General features: G+C 39.0%; 2 protein-coding genes across 2 annotated transcripts in view; one reads left to right on the top strand and one right to left on the bottom strand. All coding sequences in view use genetic code 11, as the record gives it.

Moving 5' to 3' along the window:
- Positions 1–1,237, bottom strand: part of EGR_02404 (Potassium channel subfamily K member 9) — a gene marked incomplete at both ends in the record, with an annotated part of 4,483 nt that extends 3,246 nt beyond the window's left edge. The window contains one exon of the mRNA XM_024491653.1: positions 955–1,237. Within this exon, the coding sequence (XP_024353804.1) occupies positions 955–1,237 (283 nt within the window). The remainder of the gene's footprint in view (positions 1–954) is intronic.
- Positions 1,238–14,065: 12,828 nt separating this feature from the next.
- EGR_02405 (Methylosome subunit pICln) lies at positions 14,066–15,044 on the top strand (the record flags this gene model as incomplete). The annotated part of the gene is made up of 4 exons (XM_024491654.1): positions 14,066–14,175; positions 14,259–14,473; positions 14,595–14,795; positions 14,998–15,044. 4 exons carry the CDS (start codon positions 14,066–14,068, stop codon positions 15,042–15,044), a joined length of 573 nt encoding a protein of 190 aa, XP_024353805.1.
- Positions 15,045–15,389: the final 345 nt, after the last annotated feature.

The raw sequence follows: 15,389 nt of genomic DNA on the forward strand, positions 1-15,389 counted from the left end.
TTGCCTTTTGCAAAGTAATGAATATCATGAACGCATCGGTCGTTCAGCACGAAATGCTGGGACTCCTAATTGCCCTGTGGCAGATAAGAGGCACTTTTAGATGGGAGTATTTCCCACTATTCGGTTTTAATGGGGATTACAGGCCAACGAGCAGACCGTGGATGCCCCACAAATTTGGCTCAAATTAAATTTGAGACCCATACCATATTGCAACTATTCTGTTATATTTTCAGAAAGAACTGTTAGTCTAATTGTAGCATAAACGCAAAAAGGATGGTGTTGAAATTTTTTCTTGTGAAGAAATCACGTTACTGCTGCAATTAGCTAATTAGCAATTACCAAGTCCTTCATAATCTCGCTTTATTCAGGGAGCATTTCGCTTTCATTTTTTAATGCGTTCTGATGGAAAATATTTTAGTTTGCCTTATAGCACAAGTCGTCACCATCTTTAGTGTCTTGGACTGCAGTAATAAAAACACCTTATAAGTTCTCTCAACTGAAGTGCGGTAAAAGAGGCAAACCATAGTATTGAAAACGAACTTTTAGAGAGGGTAAATGAAGGTGAACTGACATGCGTCATTATTATATCCAGGCAACGGCAGTAGGTGATGAAAAATACATACCCCGTTCTATGAACGCATCTTATTTTAATGTAGCAAAATCACTTTCTCCTAATGTATTCAGGTATTCATCTATTTAGCAACTTTGGTCAATTGCCTTTTCATTGTGGAAAAGGAAATAACTTCTGTTCTGTTTCGTGCACTTACAAAAAAATCGCTTATTTAAGTTAATTTGTCAGCTCGGGACGGCAAATAATATGGTTTCAGTATAATTTGTTTAACGTTTTTCGAGATTGGCTGCTCTCCATGTCTAAGAGACCGCGTTACAGAACATTCCACTAACTTGAGTATCCACTACGGTCGGCAAAACTCGATGCGTCATCACAGAACTCACCAATTGTTGTTATGACTGTCGTGGCAAAGTAGAAGGCACCTGCAAATTTCCACTGCGTTCCCGCACGATAGGGCTTCAACTGGATACCCAGCTGGGTAATTTTTTCAAAATCTTCCGCCGTGATATTGTACCTCCGCTGCCACTCTCTCTCCTGTGCATGTAGTCTCTCCTTCTCCGTGCCCTCCATGTCAGATTCGAGGGCGTCGAACACGGCTGCTCCGAGAACCAGGTAGGTGAATGTGCACACAATGAGAGCCAGGGTGCGGACATTTTGTCGTTTCATTTTTCTCCTCTCGCAGATAAGCAGGCACTAGCCACTGAAAGCGTACAATTTCGTGGGTTTTGATGACTGGGCTGCCTTTTACGCGTGTATGCGTCCACGGGTCGCTGTAGCCGAGGCCTGATTGGCTGGCCGAGGAAGTGGGCTAAACGCATTCGCCTTTCGATTTGTCTAGTACAGTGGGTCGTTCTAGCGGTGTTCTGACCTGTGTAACGAATTTGGTACGGCGTGAGTCAGCACACGAGGCTTTCGTTGAAGAGGTGACATTTTAAGCGCAGCGGTTTCGATTTCGCTGGTAGGCGTCTGCCTACCATGATATCAGGAACAGTTCCACGATAGGGGTAGAATAAACTCCTCTTCCCAATGTGGTCATGGAGGTGTCAGATAACTGATGAAGTGAAAATCTAGTGACAATTTTGTTGAACTAACGAAATTCTTCTACCCTATTTAAAAGATGAAACCGCTAAGGATTTTCTTCATATGTCAAACCCACTAACTACTTAGCCTACTGTGAATCCATCAAGCAATTAGTGATAGCTCGAAGGTTATATGCTTCGCCAAAAGTTCGTGCCCGTCCCTTTTTTTATGATAAATTGGGTCGGTAATCTAAAATACCAATAAATATAATTTGTGAATCTTTGCACACTCATGCTCGCCTCCCACTGGTTCTTATAACGGAACAGTTTTTGTTTCGTTGAATACGATTCGGTTATTACAACTGAAATGCCTTAAACTCATGGACTCTAGTTAAACATGTAATTGTAATTCAACTACTTATCAGGAAATTGTCTTATTTACATGACAGGCTTTTGATAATTAGATGTAACTTAAATGGTTTAGTTAGGGTGATAGCTACTCCTAATAAGAAAGTAAAAGAACGGAATCCTAATTTTGATCCTCTTTTCTTTGTCTATAGTATTCATTTGCAACCCAAGTGCTTGCGTAGTCTCGGGAACCCAAGCCTATTCAGTCATTTGCCCACGTCCTTACTGAATACGATATGGGTTCTGATTCAATCTTACTATTTTACTTGCGCATAATTTTGGACCAGCAAGTCTCTCCTAATGCGTTATGCTTCCCAGCTGCGTTTCAATGATTAATGACTGATCCCATGTTGACCTCAAATAAAAAAGGCTTCGTTTTGCCATATTTTGGCCAAATACGTTTTAAAACGTGGAAGACAACTGCCACTAAACAAATTAACGAAAGCCTACATCATATTTGGGAGGGAATCCTTAAGATGATCATACTAGCTCAGGTCGAAGGTAGGACACACCGGTTAGTTACCCATGGATTCAATTATGATATAATTGAAAGGTCACCGGGTGGTTATTTTACACCCACCGCATTAAAGTAGCTCCTAAACTGGTATGTACCCAGGTGCTAATTTACTTCCAATTATCAAAAATGCAACGAACCACTTGCTCTGGGAAATGTATCGACATGTTTCCCAAATGCAACAAACTCCCAGCTAATCATCCAAAATACAGTATTTGTGGTTGGTAGGTATAACTGTTTCTAGCATGAAACTTGAAAAATAGTAAGCACTGCTGAGTGCATTTTGTTTGTCTGTTCGCATATTTTCCATCCAGGTAAGAGGTATTTACTAGTCGCCAACACGTGCCACTATTATTAGCCCCTACATCTTTACCTACACAATTTTTTCACATATGAGTACTTTTCAAAACTTTAATACTTTAGGTTTTATGGTTCCGACTGTTCTGACTTTAATCACAGGACCGCTTGAGATTGTTTAAAAGCTCTCTCTAAACGGTGGGGATACGCTCCGACTAAAGTGATGCATCATTGGCGGAGGAAGCAAGTTAACTTTAATTTCAGTTTATTCACTCCAGGGGTGTGAAAGTGGATTTACTGCCACTTTGGCAGTTAATGCGAAGTGGATGCGGGAGCTGTCTTGGGAATGAACGCATACAAACCATCGTGTGAATGGCAAGGCGCACGCTCCTCCTAAACCTAAATAACATTTCATTTTAATGGAACAGTACTGAAATTGATGAAACTCGACTGAGTTGGATGACAAAAAAAGTTTTTGAAGCTATCACTGTCATAAAATATTTTGTTTTAAGAATCAATTGTGGTTCTGCACTTCAATTCACATTATTTGCGTATCAGGCCTCTTCCCCAAATTTTTCATACAATAGGCTTTTGAAACCGAAACCCTTTTGCATATCCGGCACCTATACATGTCTTTACAATCTAGTTTAATCAAACGTGTTTGCCACGTGCACACATAAATCCGTACATACTGTCTGTTCAATGCAAAGCCTATTGTTTTGTGCCTCAAAAATATTGTTTTACGTTACCTTTGAAGTATCCATGGCTGTAATTAACCTTCTCAAAAATGCCTAATGAAGAAAATCTTTCCACTTTTTTTGCTCCATCACTGAAGCATCTGGACGGTTCACTAAAGTTAGAAACCAAGGCTGTCTCGTGGTGTGGACCATCTGTCCGTTGGATTTTCCAATGACTTCGGAATGGTTATGAATGCTCCTATAACTAATGTCGTCGGCATTAGTAGGTGTATTTGTAGATTATGATTATTATAAAGATAAGTGAATAACTTTAAATGTAATGCTTATGTACTAGTTTATACTTTGAGTACCTCATACCCGAACCCATTATGTTTTACTACTGATAATTTACACTCCGACAGTTGGTGGAGCGTGTTCTATTATAAATCTATTTACCAAATTAACCTAAAATCGTTTAAAAAATCTTTATATTTTCATGATAAATATCAAAACATAACCTACTTACACATTGCAAACCCCTCCAGTAGTGTAACATTTGTGGCCTACGAGCAATTAATACAGTTGATTTAAACATTTTTTTGTTGTCTTGGGCATCTGAAGCATATTTTAATTTAAAAATTGGACACACCATAATTCCATTAAAGTGCTGCTATCCACAGTCCGCTCCTTTTACCAGTTATTCTATATTTTCCAAGTATTTTCGTATACTTTATTGAAGCTGTTGATAACTAACTATAGGCAGATTTCCTTGAATCAAATGGAATAGGAAAATCAGATTTTAGCGTTAAAGCGCAAAGGCATATTCCCCTCCCCTTCCAATGTCCAGTGCAACTTTTTCTAAAATCAAAGTTGTTTAACAGTCCTGATTTACGTTTACTTTATAAAGACGTCTTATAACGGTAACAATAATCACAGCTGTAATACTTCGGCAGGTTGTTCAACTCTGTGCTTTGGTTATTCGGACACTCAAGTCTCCGCAGATTGTTCTTCCGCCCGGCTGCAAGGCCCTGGCCATGCCAGTTGGTCTCAGCTCTTCTGCACGTTAGTAATGCAATTCCTGTCACGCTATCATGACTTCCTACGACTTCGGGAAAGACTCTGGGCTCTACATTAGTTGCTAAATTTTAAAGCCAAATTATGATACATCACAATTTATTTCTAAAAAACAACCCATCAATAGTAAATTGTTTGCACCACCTTAATGAGTTTACGATTATCAGTTATGCATACTTATTGGTGCCATTCCGACCTGACATTAGCGAGGCAGTTTAATGTTTTGTCAAGCTTAAATGGATTCTCTCAGATCATTGTATTGAACTGAATACATTCTTTAGCAGCAACTACAATGTGCCTGTGAGTAATCCACTTCGACCGGCAGTAGCATCAAGGCGACAAAAAACAATCTTGTTTATGGACGCTCTGTACCTTATTTTGAAGCATTTTATCCAAACATCGACTCATTTCGCGTCCAAAAATAGGCCATGAGCTGTAGAATACTAAGTGCTTTGTTCCTAAAGCTAACTTCTTTAATCAAAATAAGTATGTTGTAATACGTTAATTATTTAACCCTCACTTTTGGCAAAAGGGGCCACTTTGGGTCTCCACTACTGTGCTTTCGCCGTTTGGGCTGGTCTCCGAGCCATGCCAGCAACCCAAATCCCCTCTGTATGGCAGATTTAGGTATTCTGCCAGAGTATTATGTATTCTCTCATCTTCAGGCAAGTCTAAGAGCGCTACAATACATTTCGCTTTTTTTGCAGGTTTGCAAATACTTTACTGCTTATTCTACTTTTGAGCTCTCCCTTCAGATGGCAAAATACAGCCAGTCCCGCTAATAGGTGCAACTGAATTGACTCACCGGTGCATGAATAACTTTCTTTGAAAATTACTTCTCCGACCAGCATCATCACTAAAATCTTATTGAAAATGTCAAAGATTTAATGACACTGTTGGTTAAGGTGTTGTCAAGAGAAACTTATTAAAAGGTTTATTCTTTTAAATGGAACACGGTAAATTTCACCAAGTATTCGTAGTGTGCGAACATTTAAATAAAGCATTTGGATGAACTTAATTCTCTAAAGAAACAACAGATTTGATTTACTATGCCATCATAAAAACCAATTTTGTGGTACTCAAGCATACAAAATCAGGATTTTGACTTAAAAACAGACTAATTCAAATTATTCCTTCATTGATAAGTTAGCATATGCGCATACTTATTGATAACAAATGAGACAAATGGTTGTTTTTTTTTAGGTATTAACATCAGTCTTGAACTTCGTTAATGAACAACCGATCTGATAAAAGTGCGTAAAAATATTATTTAACCTTGATTTGGGTCTACACTTTTAAATTGGGAAATATTTGTGGGTTGCAAAATAGTTTATGAATCTTTTGCCTCTCCCTTTTCAGCCAGATGAGCTTTTAAAACCCACCGCAATAACCGCCTTTAGCTTTGCAAACGATAAGTTTAGCATCCACCGAGCTCTTAGACCGTCTCAAATTTGGATACAGGAGGAGACACGCCGCTACACTGCCATTTCACGCAAGCGTCATCGTTTGAAGTAGGAATTGTGCCGTGCTTTGAGCAAATAGTCCGCTCTATGATACGCGCTGCGGATTAAGCATCAAATGGTAAAATTCCACTCGAAGGCCTTATCAGTATTGTTGGAGATGAAGCAGCTATTTGCATATGCTCGTCTCTAGGGAACAGTATACAGTGTCAGCACATGAGCATTTTCCGAATTCTTTTTTTACCTCCAAAACCGATAAATTGTTTAGACATTTATGATAAGCAATGTATCCGGGTGTTAACTTTGCTATTCACCATTTATTCTCCCGTCTTTTTCATCAACTTCTAGTCTCTATCATTGATATTATTGAGTAAACTAAATGCAAATATTCCTCATGTTTAATAACCATAGCTCCTCAAGTTTTGGCATGTGTCCAACCTCCTAATAATTTGAAATAAACTAGTAGCTACTTCATGACAAAATCAGCTTTGTGGGACAGGTCGTAGCTTAGAAGGGGTGTTTTATACATTCTATGCCATCAACACCATTGCGAAAATCGTTAAGACCATGAATAGGGTTTGTGCTATCACAAAACTAAATTCATAGCCAAGTTTCATCCTCCTCACCTGGTTGGTTACACATGCGCCTTCTGCTACAAATACGTCGGTGAAAATGCGCTTCATTTGGCAGGTTGACTTTACCAAAAGCTTTTTATGTTGCGTATTTTTATATTTGGCAATGTGGAACAGCACTTTTAGCTAACCTCTAGATACGAATAGCGAAAGGTGGTAATTATTACGTTGCGTTGATAAGTCCAGCTTCTATCATCACGACTGAAAAATATCCCCTGTGGGACATATATCCATCATACCCTTTGGAAGTCTTTTCCCTTTCAGGATACTCAGTAATATCTCTGGTATAAATGTCCAGAAGTTAAGTTTTAAGAACGTTTTTTTCATTCAAGTGCCGTCAACACAGTTTTTCGTCCTGTTTTCTGTTGCGTTTTATTGGCATTGGTGAATTCACACGATTAAACCATAAAGTTTCCAAAATAAGATTGCAAGACTTCCTCGCTGTAGGTCAAAAAGTACAGTGGTAATAGTGCTCAAATGTTTATGGATAAAAACATGTTTTTGTATCATTTGTTTGATTACTCCCTCTTAGAAATAACCCCATACACAAACGTCTTTTTCGTTCTCGAAAATTAGAAATAAAGGTGTGATGTTTCCTGTTGTTTTATTGAAGGCAAGTTTGGAAACGATTACACGGGTTTGTCTTAGGATTGCTAATAGTACTGATTATCTTATTTTATTGTCCCACTTTTTACCTCGTTTTATTGTAAGGGCCTTTCAAATAGGCAGAGGCTCTTAGTCGAGCATAGGTAGATAAAAATTCAAGTATATTGGTCAGCACAGCTTTGCTTGTATGCTTTTTCCGCAGCAAACGTTGCATTCGAGAAAAGTCTGTCCGTTTTATACCATATATTTAACATAACTGCAAAGGAGTCACGATTTCATTTCATGTGAAATCAACCAATAATCATTATTCAAATTCCTCTTAGCAAATGTATTGTTGTCTTCTCTCAAAAGATCATTTCTGTATTAAAAAGCAATTAATAATACAGACCCTTTGTTTTATTCTTTGGTAATTTTCTGTAATCAAAATAGCGGCAAGTCCCGAATAATTTTTGGTCTTAAAGAATTAACCTTCGCGTTACGCTGCACCACATTGCGTTGGTGAAGGTGGTAAGTGCTTAGGCCAAAATCTGACATAATGGTCTTTTCACCATCAATCCTGACGGCGCGTCGGGAGTTACGCATTCGTGTGTATATTTGGAGTTTCTCATAAAGTAACATATTCGATGGCGGGGAATATGTGAATTAATGCCCGAAATACCCTATTTTGCATTATCGCAATATCATTTCAACAACAGCCCATGCATTAAGTATATCGTATTTAAAAACTGTTGCGAATGTAGGAGATCTCAGCATAGGTAAACGTCTTTTTGACAACGAATTAAAGCAGTTGATTATGAAATACTGAGTATAAATTGCTATAATAAAGTCAACTTTTTTAAATGAGGTTATCTCTAGCATGATTAAAGATGTATTCATTCTTTGTTCTGTGAACCACTTTTTGAGTTAAGTAAGTAGTACAACTCGACTTCAAGTTAAAAAGTCCCTTAATGCCTGCCACTGAGGCGCCGACCATGCGCACAACTTGGCTTGGGCTGCGGGCGCATGTGCACGCAGACGTCGCACCGGCGTGGCCTCTCCCGTGGCCATCAGCAGCCAGTGACCTTCGTTTTTCACCTCAGCGTTTCACTACACTCGTAGCACTTTGAAGCGGAAACAGTCCACTTAAGCAATGGAATGTGCTTACCAGCAGTCAAAATGCAAGTTTCATTATTGTTGCAGCTTAAACCCATTAAATTTAAAGTGGATTAAATTATTCACATTTTACCACTTAGTACAGAAATGTGAAATACTGCCACTTTATATTAGACTTCTTTTGAAAATATTCTCATTCGGGAATATAATTTTGATTTCAATCTTATAGCTTTCAGCAAATATGCCATTAGTAGTCAAGTTGGATTCCAAATTTGCCAGCTGTAGATTTGCTGAGTGAACAGTTTGGATGTGCTCTAGGAAAGGAAGCAAAAAGGTGAGTACGTAAAGCACTGCCAGCATTGCGAAAGGGAAGATAGTGTTTACTTGCTGGTGCACGTGTTGCTCAGGCTCTTGCGCATCAGCAACACTTCAGGAAAATCATATTCTTACTGCACACTTATCATGATTCCGAGTCTGGCATAAGAAAAGACCAAAGGATTTGTGATGCCAAACTATTTCTGGGCAAGACTCTCATCCAAGCGTGGCGCACGCTATGTGCTCAGCAACGTTTTAGCCGAAGGATGTGGTAGGTGAATGTTAATTGTAGACAAAATTCTTCTTTTGAGTGTTTCTCAAAAGTTAGCATCCAGGTTCCTTGGGTTTTTAATATTTACTCTTAACTTTAGTTTAACATATTATTGACTGCCCAATATTTCATAAAAAATATGAAGTCATTCAAGTCATACATTATTTTGTGCTTTGCTGAATTGTATTTATCACAAATGTTATAAAATATCAGCGTGGATAATGCGCGTTATAAAGCATCAGAGGAGGAGAAACGAAGAGAACCAATTGTGAAATTTGGCTTTGTGTGTTTGAGGACAATGCCCCGTGGTCAGGGATTGCAACACAATCTCATCCGATCTTTGATGTTGAAAGGAGCGAGTTGAGGGCTGCATCGCAGATTTTTAAGGTATAAGCTGCATTTTTTTCCCCAAAATTAACATAAGCATAATCAAGTTCCTAAGGCTGCAATCCACTTTGTTTACACTAATGCACAAACTCTGTGGAAGTACAATGCCTCAACTGTAGAAAGGTCGTTTTTACGGCTACGCATAAAGGTGTAGCAATCGAGTCCCACTTTCACGACTTTCTACCCCAACCACAGTGCCATCACTACCACCACTCGGCCTGCTTTTACCACCAAGGCCGAACCCACCACCAGCCCTCTCGGTGAGATAATAGGCTCTCGTGCCTTCTGTGGTGATGCTGTTGCTGCTGCAGGTCATGTGAGAATGGGCATGCGCCCATATTTCTGCTCAATGTGACCGCTTTGTGGCACCTCCAAGCAATTGGACAGGGTAACAAATTTGTTAGGTTAACATTACAATTTAGTCAGGGATGATGTATTTAATTAACCTTCCAAGTGCAATATTGGCTGATTCCTCATAATGCTCTTTCTCTACACTCTCTCATACATAAAAATGAAACCAAAATGCTTGCTCAGCCATTTGAGATATCCTGATTCCTATAGTTTTCGCAGTCTATGCCCGTGTTAATTAGGTACAAAATACTGTGAATAATCGAGCATAAAAAACACTTTTTGCATAATATTAAATCAAAGCGTTGGGGCTTCTTGAGTAAAATTTGCTGCAAATTTTAGAGTTGATCAATTTAGCAGCGCATCTTCCACTTCTCAATGGAGCCTTGATTGGCATGACATGCTGTATCCTTCGCCAATGTTTGACCTCTGAACTTCGGAATTCATTCATTGATAATATACTTTTTATTTTAAAAACTAATCAAGCAATCCATGCTGGTGAGTGAAACGCACTTAATTTTAAGAACAAGTGGTCAATGTCATCTGGCTAAACCTTTTCAGGCGGCCTCGGGCAAAAAAGTTTAATTAAATCTTTTTTTGCTCTCCAACAGCATTACCGCACTTATATCTCTCTAAAAATTGCAATATTTATGTGAGATTATTTAGTAGACAATGAAAAGGCATTGCTCATTTCAGAAATACTCTCAAATGCTTCTACCCACGTTTCATGTGGAGTACTTTGACTGTTTGTTTTACTCTTCGGTTTGGTTTCGCTGACATTTAGGGGTCCACCCTCGTACTTCGCCCGGCCCTTCTGTACTTCGATAGTACTCTGATTTCTTTTGTCTTCAAAGAAGATTCTGGGCGCTATACGCAAATAATTCCTGATTCATTCCAGAGTGTAATGCGAATTTACCATGTAAAATTTAAGATTTTATAAAATTTAACTCATTTTGAACATATGCAATCTTAAATTACACCTACTATTTCTCGTTACCAAGATTGTGGGGAGGTGACATTTGAAACGGTTTAAGGAGAAATAAATCAAATCAATATTAAGTAATATCACGATTACTGGAATGTCATTTCCGCCTATTCAGCTGAAAGTTTGAAAGTCCTACTCGAGGCACGAGATACTCCGAATAGGGTGGTTTTCATACTTCAGTCGACCCGTTAACAATGCAAGTCGAGGCAGCACATCCCAATTCTTCTTTTTAACCTTTACGCATAAGATGAGGTTTATGAATAACTGAAATTCGGACAAATGAGTCCATCCACATGCTTTAGATAAACTGGCTAATATAAGATTAATAAAAATTGCATTCAGGCTTATACACCACACCATTTGCTGATAAGTTTTTTAGAATTTCCTTGTCCTTCAATAGCTCGTTTTGTGAATATTTACTGTAGCAATCTTTCGGTCATCCAAACTTTCATAAAAAAACGTAAATGTGACAGAAATCTTCAGAAATACAACTGTAAATCTTTTTGTATTGACCTGTTATAAGATCAGTACCTTACACCTTTTGTGTCAACTGATGACATGAAATTCACCACGATTTCCGATGAGATCCAGCGTTAAATGCATGTGATGCCTATTTCGAAGGTTGGACTGAGCAATGCCAGGAGCATGCTACAAAGAGCAGGTATAGTCTCGAATATTTCTTGTGAGATTTGAAGGATGGGTGAATGGATAAAATTGCCCCCTGTGTTGAATTGTAACCATATTATTTTGTTTTAACAGTTGTTAAGACTCTTACGTTGCATCTAGCTGCCAATATTAACGCAACGAGTTTATAATGGCACCACTGCCCAAATTGTCAACGATGACCCACATTGTTCCAATTTCCCCGCCATATATGAAAATCTCATATGCCAGTAATAGTTTTTCCTTTGAATGAATTTTTTAATTTTGTTAAGAAATTTTGTTCACAAATTTGTTTGCTAGTAAAATATGTTATTTAATATCTTATTTTCTCCACGAAGGTAGCGAATCTACATTTCAATGGTTCGGTTTTTGCTTTAATGTGAATCTAATCACACAGATCCTCGTTGGCCTCCGTTTCAACTACCGTCCTGGCGGGATCGCTGGAAAATTATGCATATTACCTCTCAGTCCTTCGACAAAGACACAGAGCCCAACAATGCGATGCCTTCTTTAGGGCACTCAAATATAGCTTATTAGTCTTTTTTCATGCACCGTGATTTTTATGCCCGTTGTAAGGCTGAATTAAAGCAGTCGAATGAATGGTACATGTAGCGATTTGGTATTTAGTTTATTAGTGTGTTGAACCCCACGGGCAACTCAGTTGCAGCAGGATGTACTCCCACTTAGCGATGTAGTTTTCGGGGCATGCTAATAGCTTCCTAGATCTTCTGTACGCTAGTAATGTATACTCTGCCATCTTAATTTAGACTATTACAACTCTGGAGAAGAGTCGGGGCGCTACATAGGTGGGTAATTATTTTGCAGTTCGAATTTTAGGCAACAATCTTTGCGTGGGTTCTAACGTTCTCCTACTCTATAAAATTAGTTAGAAGCCATTAATAGTTCTAGAGTACAATGAAGCTATGTGTCTAGGGCTGATTCTATGCTTTAAATCAATGAATATAGTATTTGAAAGCCGTTCCATCAGCACCCAAAACTAATACTAGTGTTTAAACCTCACAATCACAATTTGAGTCTATCCATATTCCGTGGGCAGTGAAAACTTATGTGATGTTGATTCAATGGGATTCAGCCACTAGAGGTAATTACCATTATGAAAGTTATGGGGATACCTAATTCCGTCATTAACGGAAACCTAGTGAGTATATGGAGTCACCCAAACATTACTATATGTATCAGCTGCAGACTTCAAAGGGGTAACGGGTTGACCAGTTGGGTTTCTGATACATCCGACGCAAAATTATCCCCTCACAACCAACTGGATTTTCCTCCGTTCATTTTATTTGGACAAGCTCCTGTTGATTCTCATAATGTCCATATCAAGTCACCCCTCTAAGAGTTGCATTTATTTTTAGTTAATATGAGAATTGACTTCTCCTCATCTTTAAACCGTGTTAAGTTTAAAGTGGTTTAAACGACTAGGACTTAACCTAATCTTCAACCCAGATAATATCTTCAAATTTATTTTATACACTGAGGGTTAGCGAAATCCCGTTAATCCCTAACTTATCGGTCATTTATATCGGTCCTATTGGTGATTTTTTAGAAGAATAATGCACGTGTTTTAACTTAGCCTTTGGAATATATCGGAATCGCAGTAGGATAAACGCTTGTTTTTTTTAAAAAATAACCTACCATCTCAAAGCAGGAAGACATCTTCGTGCCAATGGAGTTTAAGCGATTGATGGATCAGAAAACCTTCGCTTTTCAAATACAACTGTTGAGAGAGTTAAAGTAATGTGTCGATGGATTTGCCTTCCATGGTTTCGATCACTCCACAGCTGAAAGCGTAATGCACTCCTGATAAATGGTTATAGCTTATTGGAAGAAAGTGAAAAAAGGTAAGGAGCTAGATTTAATTAGATGATCTCGGTGATTGTTGGAACACGTAATATCAAGCATACCACTTTTGCTGCCGGTTCAATAGATTGAGCCTTGCGGCTAAATCAGGCTTCATCGAGCCTACTCGTGCTCTGAATCTTAGGTTATCCATGATATCACAGGAACGGTTTAATCTAGAAAATCTGGTTATTATAATTGCTAATAATAAGTTGCCCCACAGATACGGACTTGAGAAACCTCAAGATGCAACTAAGACTATTAAAATTATAAGGTTTCCCCAAACAGTTTATAGGTTTACAAATAAAGAGAAAACAAGGACAAATGTGTGGAGCGAACGGAAAGGCTGCTGGATAAGAGGCAGTTGTGATGTGAGGACAAATGAAGGCAGTGTTCAGGATTTAGAAATGATTAGATTTAACATTAGAAAGTAGCACTTTCGTCAGTTTTACTTAAGTAGAGTGTTTTAAATCTTTTACCGAGTGACAATCACAGAAAAATTATTCCTGCATTTTACGCCAAAAACGATAGCACAAATATAGCAATTTGGTATTTTATTTGGCATAGCAGAAATCCGCTCCTTCATCATGGCTCTTAGGACGTGAGAACGTCTCAAAGATCTCCCACAATTTCGTAACATATACTTAGCTTTGATGAATCACGGCTTCAACGAAGACTCGGGGAAATATGCAGCTTCTATTCCTGCAGACCAAAACATCAAATCAGATGAACAATAAATTCGTGCATGATTAAGTGTTGATCTAAATTATTTAAAACTTAAGAAATTTTAATAACTTGCAAATAACTTTATTTGCGCTTAATTACATGCTAAATTGTTTTAAATAGCTTGAGGGCAGCGCTACTTCAAATAATCGCGGAGTTAAGTATGAGCCTCGGGGGTGCTTTGGGTAACGAGGTGCACCTTGTAAAAGGAAATGTTTCCTTTTATGAGGAGACTCGACTTCTAGATAAGGGAAAGCTTGTAGTTAAGGAGAGGTAGGTCATTGTACTTGGGATGCTTTACTTTGTAAGCTCATATTGCCGATTAATACTAGTCGTTTATGTGATTTTATGTGCAGCTCTGTAGATTGGGATGGCGAAAATCGCCACTTTTCCCTGCTTTATCCCAATATCTGTCTTCATGCTGTTAGTCGTGATCCCTATGGTGGAGACGAGAATGTTAAGTTCCCTTATCCACACGTCTTCCTCATGGTTGATGGGGAACGAGTTTGGTCGAACGGCGAGCCTCCACTCTCCGGCCATGGTGATAACGGAATGGAAGTGGATGACGAAGGTTAGTGCAACTTGTCCCCTTCGCAACTCACATGAAACCACGCCGTGGATATAGCGCTTGGAATTATGGTTGGTATGAGCTTCGTGGCTAGTTTGTTAGTACGTCTGCAAATCACATTTAGAAAACAGTGATGAAGAGGATGGAGTCTATGCTGCTGACGAAGAGAAAACTACCTTTAATCTTCGTTTTGTTCCGGCTGATCAACGTGACTTAGACGACCTCTACACTGCGATCGCGGAATGCCAGGCTCTGAACCCTGATCCAGAAGACTTATCCGAAGATGAACTTGGGAGCATCCATGATGATGAGGATGGGAACGATGGTACTTGCCCACTCTTGTGTTGATACATCACTAATATCTACAACTCAACATATTCCATGCATTCTACTTTCCTCCTTGTCGTCCATCTTTACGCGCGCACCTAAGCGACTAATATAACGTCAGCAATCTGTGGGACATCCCTTCCGCTGCTTGCACTTTATGCATTTGAACTAACTGGGGCATTACTTTGTATTTGTTATAGGAGACGACAACGAGGAGGTCGACCCCGAGAACTTTACCGATAACTGAGCCTTCTTGTATAGCCTTTTTTATGTAATGCATTCAATAAAGATTTTGCAGCTTCCCATTTCCATAGACACTCAGATGGACAGAAACACTGGGACCCGTCATTCCCTGGCTCCTCACATTCAAAATTCGGCTGCATGCTTAAGAACTGCCCGGATGTGCATGGCGACTTGGCGCACTGATACGCACCGGTAGTACGCCCGGAGACTATCCAACCTAGAGCTCCCATGAACTCCCTTTCGAGCTTCGTTCGGTTGCCAAAAAATACAATATAATGAGGCGCAAGGAACATCTAACATGTGACTAGTTGGAGGGGAACCGCAGATGTGGAGGAAAGTTCACAATTTC

The sequence above is a fragment of the Echinococcus granulosus genome (assembly GCF_000524195.1).
Source record: "Echinococcus granulosus chromosome Unknown EG_S00011, whole genome shotgun sequence".
In the NCBI taxonomy this organism is placed as follows: domain Eukaryota; kingdom Metazoa; phylum Platyhelminthes; class Cestoda; order Cyclophyllidea; family Taeniidae; genus Echinococcus; species Echinococcus granulosus.